The sequence below is a fragment of the Metopolophium dirhodum genome, chromosome 1, assembly GCF_019925205.1.
Source record: "Metopolophium dirhodum isolate CAU chromosome 1, ASM1992520v1, whole genome shotgun sequence".
NCBI lineage: Eukaryota > Metazoa > Arthropoda > Insecta > Hemiptera > Aphididae > Metopolophium > Metopolophium dirhodum.
In genome coordinates, this window is record NC_083560.1 from 58414096 (window position 1) to 58422847 (window position 8752).

The 8752-nt window shown below is 32.3% G+C and overlaps 1 protein-coding gene across 1 annotated transcript; it reads left to right on the plus strand.

Annotated features, from left to right (window-relative positions):
• The first annotated feature begins 5856 nt into the window (after positions 1–5856).
• On the plus strand, positions 5857–6525 carry LOC132940348 (zinc finger BED domain-containing protein 5-like). The gene has a single exon (XM_061007889.1). The coding sequence runs from the start codon at positions 5857–5859 to the stop codon at positions 6523–6525; it is 669 nt and encodes a 222-aa protein (XP_060863872.1).
• The last annotated feature ends 2227 nt before the right edge of the window (positions 6526–8752 follow it).

Genomic DNA, 8752 nt, shown 5'->3' on the forward strand with positions numbered 1-8752 from the left:
ATTGTTTAAAGTTAAAAATGTATATCATTCGTTACTAACTTATATGGAAATACTGTATAAACTATAAAGTATAACCACTATATAGTCTATAATTTAGTTTTGGGTTGGAAAAAAACTAATTAGGTAGTGTTGTATAAACAAATTAACTTTTTTTTAACTTAATGAACCTAACTGAGTTAACGTATGGTTAAATTAACTTTAAACTGTTTGTTATTAGTGCATATTAATTTAACTTAACTGAGTTAAAAAATATCATTAACTTGGTCAGCCTTGGTAATCCTACTAATATTATAAACGCGAAAGTTTGTAAGTATGTTTGTTACTCTTTTACGTAAAAACTACTAAATGGATTTTAATGAAACTTTACAATATAATAGCTTATACATCAGAATAACACATAGGCTACAATTTATAAAGATATATTGTGTGAATTTTTTAATTTTAATTATAATTTAAAAAATGTGTAAATTGTATACCTATACCTTTTTAATTAAGAAATAGTCGCTGGTTGAAAATAAATAACATTCAAACAATTATTAGAAATTATTGTAAAATTTTATTAAAATTCATTCAGTAGTTTTTGCGTGAAAGAGTAATAACAAACATACTTACAAACTTTCGCGTTAATAATATTAGTAGGATATATAAAAATGAATATTCGTATGTAGATTAGACATCTGGGAAGAAGACAGGCTAATTTAATAATGGTTAAATTTGGTTTCTTTTTATTCATCTGATATTAGTACGATTAGGATAGGTTAGGATTTTGTATTAATTGATTATATAATTAATCCACCATAGGAGGAATACGATAAACTTGGTATAACGTTGATACTTAAGAGTTAAATCATATAGTTACGTACGAACAGCACGGAGTCCGCGATCTATTGCAGGTAGATTGCCTACCTGATAATGTACTGCTGCGAATCAGAATTTTTATTCCGGGCAACGGAAAAGTTAAGATAAATAATGAACACCATACACCGAATATTAAATAAAGAATTGAACAAAGTTTGAGTCATAGTTGATAGATTTAACGGGCAACGAAGTGCACGGGATCAACTTGTAACAATATAAATATAATATAAAATATCCACACTGACAAACCGTCACCGCCCAGAATCGTTTATCTCGTATATTATTATATCATTGAAATATTGAATTCCAATTTAATACTATCCATTATACAGTAACTATCAGGTCAAATAGGGTAGTCTAGGGGGGGCTTAGCCGTCCCGTATTAGTATTTAGCTTTAGCCCCCCTAAACAGTTTTACTCTCCTTATAGGCTCGTAGTTAAAATCCTAATCCTATCAAAGAAAAAAAAAACGTTTAAAATAATTAATATGTAATGATTATTATATTATAATAATATAAAATATAATATAATATACGTGGATGTACCATGTACGAATTTATCGTAATATTGGTCATAGTTTTCGCGGAAGAAATATACACAATAGCTTATCTGCTTATTGCATATTAGCTTCAAGCTTATATAACGCCCCTAATCGATAATGGCTGTAGAATGAAGTACATGCAATTTTCACTGAATATTTATACCTTAGCATTGTATTAGCATTTTCCTTACACGATACAATTTTCAAAATGTTTAACTTAATTTGAGCTGTTTAGGGACACTTTTTTCTATAAATATCAATAAAATGATGTTAGTTAAAAACATAATACAAGGTTCTAATTATATTGTTACAATAGCAGTTGAAAAATATTAAAAAAACATAAGTCACAATTTTATTTTTTATAAGCATTTAAAGTTCGAATTTTGACACAATACGTAAAAATGACGAAAATGTGAAAATTATTTTAAGTTATAAAATCGTAAAAATTGTTTTTTTTTTAAATCTAAGATTTGAAAATTTAATACAAGATTGCCCATAAGTTTGTCTTCCTTTGTCAAAAAAAAAAGTCTACAAGAAGGTCAAATTAAATTGTTGTGAGTGTTTGAAGTATAGATACTTGATTCTAGCAAAGTTTTTGTGACTATTAAATTTCAGTGACGCTGATTAGGTGAGTGTGGGGGCTTTGCTTCCACGGTGTATTTTACACTTTGGTTTTCTAGGACTCTAGCCCTTGTAACTATTCAATCCTAGTTACGCCCATGACAGTAACCCACTTATAATCTAATGTACAGCAGAGTGACATCCACATACCCATCTTTTAGATTCCGGGAGGAGCGAGGAAGCTTTTGGTTTCACAATGGTATTTGTTTAATTTTTTTTTTATCCTGTATACAAAGTTTCTACCAGAAGGAGTGCTTTGATTTAAACATATAGTACCTTATCTTTTAGAAAATTGGATCAAGATGGTACTTTAAAGAGGTCATTTTTCGATTTTTTTCAATAGTTATTTAATGCCACGGGAAAAGCCACCGACAATTTACGAAAAACCACTAAAAATGGGATTTTTATTTCTAATGCTTTGTCTATCACCATTTAATATCTATTGAGACAATCAACAAATTACCTCTTTAAAGTACCATCTTGGTCCAATTTGTTAAAAGGTAAGATACTATATGCTGAAATCGAAGCCTTCCTTCCGGTAGATATTTTGTACACAAGATAAAAGAAAAATAAAATAAAATAAACGCCGTTTTAAAACCATAAGATCCCTTGCACCGCTCAGAATCTAAAATAATAATATTATAATATTAATTCAACTTACAGGATATAATAAATTATAGCAATATAAAATATTTTATATTGTTATTATTTATTAACAATATAAAATATCCAAACTGACAAACCGTCTCCACTCAGAATCATTTTTCCTGTACAGTGATATTATATAATTGAATTCAAGTTTAATACAATCCATTATACACTTGTATATGGACAAGTGGACTTTATATGACTTTATATGACTTAATATGGACTTTTATTGACCCACTTGTAACCTACTGTACAACAGAGCGACATCCACTTACCCGCTTTTTTTAAATTAAAAATTTACAATATTCAGTTAAAATTTCATCTTTGGAAGCAGAATATTTATATTGTTGTTATAGTTTAGTTTAGTAACCTTGGTTTCTAACATAACCTATTTTAATCATGTTCTTTAGTTATCAGTACATGTATTAAGAAAGTATGCATTTATATTCTTAAAATATCGTTATATGCATTTAAAATAAAAACCCTAAAATATGATAAATAAAAATTGTATTTTTTGATTTAGTAGAATATGAATCAAATTTGTTTCTAGGTCAGCATTAAAATGAATAAGTAGGAAAAAAATACACAATTTAATAACAATTTGATCCCTAAATATTACTATAGCAAAATGTAATTATAATGTATACAGTCGGCAGATTTATTCTTGAAAGTCAGCAATATTCACTCCAAACCTCCCCTAATAATAAACCCTAGGATCGCCCCTGGTGTTGTTGTGCGCAAACGAGTTATCCGTTTACAGGTAAATGACTGCATTTCATTGTGCGCAAGCAAATCGTCGATTTTCAGGTAAAAAATTTTGAATGTGCGCAAACGAGTTACAGCGGTTATAGTAAGTTATGAATGTTATGATATTAATTGTACCTATATAGAAAATAAAATAACCTAGGTGAAACGTTTTTTTTTTTTAAAGCGGCCCATTATAGAAAATGATTGTGTCGGGGGCCCAATCATTAGCTAGACGGAAACTAGGTATAAAATCAAAAATAATTAAATTCACATAACAAATTATTATCAATACTGTATTGATATTGATAGTTGATTGAGTTTTGAGTCTCACTATTTGATATTTGTATTAAAATATTGTATTTTTAACTTTAGACAACAATAAATTTAAACATTAGGTTTGAAACCTAGCTAGTATAAATAAAAAAATGTGCATTGTCAGATATTGTGAATTTAAATCAGGAGTAAGTAAAATTTCGGTCTAAGTTTTGGTTTTGCATACCGGTTTTTATTTTATTTTTATTTTTATGAACTTTGTCAAATTTGGAATTTTAAATGCATATACAAAATGTGTGCATATGTATCTTAAATACTTTACCACTGCTATTAAAAAAAACTTATGAAGAACCTCGAGACTTGAATTACAATTAGGTATAATTTTATGATGGGAGGACAAAATATAGTGGTACAAATTGATGAGTCATTATTGGGTAAAAAATTATTTCAGGTAAAATATTTTGAAGGTGTGCAAACGAGTTACAGCGGTTATAGTAAGTTATGATATTAATTGTACCTAAACAGAAAATAATATTACCTAGGTGAAACTTTTTTTTTTTAAATCTGTTATTAGTACGGTTAGGTTAGGTTATTTTAGGGCTTTGTATTAATTGATTATATAATTAATCCACTATAGGAGGAATACGACAAACTTGGTATAACGTTGATACTTTAGAGTTAAATCATACAGTTACGTACAAACAGCACGGGGTCCGCGATCTACAATAGGTAGATTGCCCACCTGATAAAATACTGCTACGAATCAGAATTTTTATTCCAGGCAACAGAAAATTTAAGATAAATTTTGAACACCGCATATACCGAATTACTAAATAATGAATTGAACAAAGTTTGAGTCTTATAGAGTTCGTAAATTTAATGGGCAACGAAGTGCTCGGGATCAGCTATACTCCGCGCCACGAGAGAAGGAACCCGTGTCCCGACCAAATAGCAACCGACTCTGCGCATCCCCACGCCACAGCGCGAACTGTAAAGGACAAAGTGGGGGAAACGGAGCCTAGTAACGCTAGCTGCCGTTAGTCTGCATGCGCGAAACGGGTTCCTTCTCTCGTGGCGCGGAGTATAGTAATTATATAAAAATGAATGTTTGTCTGTCTGTCTTTGTTATCTTTATGCATTCCTAAACGGCTGGACCAATGTTGATGAAATTTGGTACAGAGATAGATTATACATCTAGGCAGAATATAGGTTAATTTAAAAAGGGAGATGACCAACCCCAGGAGGTGCTCAAACGCTGATTTTGAGATTTCCGATCGAAATTTTTGTTTATAAATGGTTGCCATGGATTTTAAAGCTATTATAATAATTATTATTGGTGACTATTAGTTTAAAATATTAAAATATGTTATAAAATAAAACATATTGTTCATATAGAGTTGGCATTTTTAATGGAAATTAATAGTTGGAATTTTGTTATATTTAAATTTAAATTTATTTAAATTGTTGTGAACCCCTGCACGTGCCAAACGGTTATGTACACTCAGCATATCGGGTATGAGCGACCGTGTGGGTTCACACGATCGTCAGTCTGTATTACGTAGAGCTACGAGATTGTCTTTATTTTGATTATTATAACGTGTACAATAAAAACCAGTAGTTAGAACCAACAGTCGAGTGTAAATTTATTTAAGGGAAACCTAACCAACGTTGTAATAAACGTCTCAGTTCGAAAGTACTAGTTGGCTAAACCCAGACAAACGGCAAACCGCGAACTCTGTAAGCACGGATTCAACTGGGCTTACAACAAAATCAATTAAAGTTGTAAGTACTTATGGTTTGTATAAAACTTAGTATAGCTCATGTAATTATTAAGTTCAAACATGTTAAAAGACATAATAAATTATAGTAAAGAATAGATAACTACTGTATAACTCAATTGAACCCAAAAATTGGGAATTTACATTGGCCTAGCCTAACAGTAGGAAATTTAAACTTAAACTTATTGATTATGGCAGTAGTTCTCAACCGGGGTGACATGTCACTTTAGGGTGACGTGGACCTAGCTTAGGGGTGACGCAGAATTTTAACAAGAAAAGAAAAAATTTAAAAAATAAATAAATAAAAAATAAACAATCGATTATTTTTTTGAAAATAATGGAATATCGTGGAGTGACTGTGTTGGAATTTGCACAGACGGAGCTCCAAGTATGACTGGGAGTATCAAGGGATTTGTTACACTGGCTAAAATAGAAAAACCATTAATCGTTAAGACCCACTGTTTCATCCACAGAGAAGTGCTGATGACAAAAACGTTGGGTAGTGAACTCAATTCTGTTCTGAGTAATTCCGTTCGTATGGTCAACTACATTAAAGGAAAGCCCCTAAAAAGTAGAATTTTTGCCGAAATTTGTGAATCAATGGATGCTGATTTCACAAATTTGTTGTACCATAACGAAGTGAGGTGGTTATCCAGAGGAAAGGTTCTGTTACGTCTCTATGAATTGAAAGAGGAACTTTTGCTGTTTTTCATGGAAGAGGAGAACAATGAATTTACATGTTATTTGGAAGACCACGACTGGATATCAAAATTCGCATTCTTGGCTGATATTTTTCAATATCTTAACCAGGTTAATTCTAGTTTGCAAGGACCATCAGAAAATATTTTAACTTCCACCGACAAAATTTCAGCCTTTCAAGAAAAAATGTCCGTGTGGTGTGCAAACTTGGATAAAGGAAATACAACTATGTTTCCACTGTTTACGGGCCAGGAAAACTCCAGTCCTACCGTTCTAAAAATCATACGAAGTCACTTACAGACTTTACAAATGTCTATGAAACATTATTTTCCAGACTTAAACGTTGAACACTACGACTAGATTCGGAACCCTTTTACTTCCATGGTACAAACAGATGACTGTGAGGTACAACAGGAAGCAGTGGAATTGAAGAACGACCGAACGCTTCTAGTTAAGTTTAATGAGGTCACGCTAGACAGCTTTTGGGTGGCTCTTAACAATGAATACCCTCGATTATCGAAAAAGGCTATTGAAGTGCTCCTTCAGTTTTCTACGTCTTGGTTATGTGAGCATGGCTTTAGTGCACTAACAAATATAAAAACAAAAATCGCAACAGACTCACAAAAACAACTATAGAAGACGATATGAGACTCGCTCTTTCAGTCTTTCTCATCAACCCTAGGATTCCCCAACTTTGTAAAAAACACCAGGGTCAAATTTCACATTAATTTTATATAAATCATTATTTTTTTTTTAACTTTAATTTTTTTCTGTACTGTATTTTTTTTTTTAATAAAAGAATAATTTTAATATATACAGCTAAGATTGTTTATTATTTTGATGTTAGGTTTTTTTTTTTTTTACATTACACAGTTAGGGTGACGCGATGTTTGATTCTAGTGGCTAAAGGTGACATGAATCAAAAAAGGTTGAGAACTACTGGATTATGGTATCAAATGTCTTAAAATTAAACAGTCATCCGTTAAATGTTAGAAGGTTGGTGTTGTAAATGGTTGTGAGTTTGTTGCGCTGTTGGACATGGTCAGTCACTTCACACTGTTTAGGCAACAGTCACGTTGAAGTGTGGGTTGAACGTTCAATCGTTTTTGTAACCACTGTATGGCGTTGGTAGGCATAGTTGTGCAAGGTCTCCAGATTGTTGGTGAAGCTCTAACCAAAATTGTTGTTGATGGTGTCAACGCCGGACCGGTGGTAATATTAATCGTGCCTGACGACGTTCAAGGACCAGATGCTACTGGTTGGACTTGCTTGCGCCCCGCGGTATCGTACTATTATAAATTCAGAGAGCAGTTAATATTTACTGAAGCAAACGTTGTGAACACGTTGATTGATACCACTGTTGTGAAAATGAATGATGAATTTGACTTTCACCCAAAAAATCGAATTTCTGGGATTTATCATTGGCGGTAGTGTAATACTGAAATTTCCCACTCCGGTTAGTCGTGACTTCGTTAAAACAATTGTTGGGACTTACCAGCTTTTTCTGTAGATTTGTTCAAGGATATGCGACTGTGGCGGAACCGCTTACTTGAATGACAAAGATAAATGTTGATTTCACTTGGTGTGGAGAACAAGATCATTATTTCCATGTGCTGAAGAACCAGTTGACTCAACCGTCAGTTCTCGCAATGTTTTATACGAATGAGGACGTCACTAAACTGCATACTGATACCAGCTTGGTAGGACTCTGTGCTATTCTATTGCAATCCAGGAAGACTGGCGACCAAAGAGATTGTGTGAGCAATAAACCAGTGACAGTGAATTAAAATATCATTCCAGCAAGTAGCAATTGATGTGTGTAGTATAGAAAATGAGTAAATTGCGTCAATTTATTTTGGAACTACAATTTATGGTTTATACAGGCTGCCATATCGTTGTGTATCTGAACTCGTTCAAAGCGACGAACGCGCAAGTAGCCCAGTGGCACGATATACTACAACTAACAAGATATACCCCAACGATATACCCTCGAGCAAATGGCTGGGAGCCTCCTGAAGAGATACGCGAGGCTCTCCGCAGACAACTTCAAGAAAAGAAGGATAAGGGCAAGGTCAGGTATGACAAACACAGACATGACAACACCCACCAAACAAATGTAAATATAGTTGTTATGAGGATGACGGCTACTGGAGAGCCTACAAATTTACAATGGTGGTGTCTCTCCCATTGTAGATTACTTAGTTAGTTAGCTCTGTTGAGTGGAGGCCTTTTGCAGCGTGCAAGGACGCTAGCACTTTTATAATGTTAGTTTTTTACTGTTACTGTTATAATAACGTGAGTTTTAGTAAACGACCTGTCTTAAACTACTTTGTCATCCTAAGTTGGATATTATTAAATAACGAGAAGTTAACATAAGAGGTTTTTTTTCATTATATAACTTTATTAACAATAAAATAAGAAGTACCTACAATAGGAAATTTCTGATTACACCAAAATTTTAAAGATGAAAAACTCACATTAACAAAAAAAAAATGTTATTCTTTGGTATTTTGAACCAGGGCTTGAAACCGAAAATATTTTTTCCTATTTCGATTTTGGTTTTGGATACCGTTTTTATTTTTTCCGA

Excerpts from the sequence above, each read along its gene's own strand:
- LOC132940348 (XM_061007889.1), top strand. The coding sequence starts at position 5,857 with ATGACTGGGAGTATCAAGGGATTTGTTACACTGGCTAAAATAGAAAAA.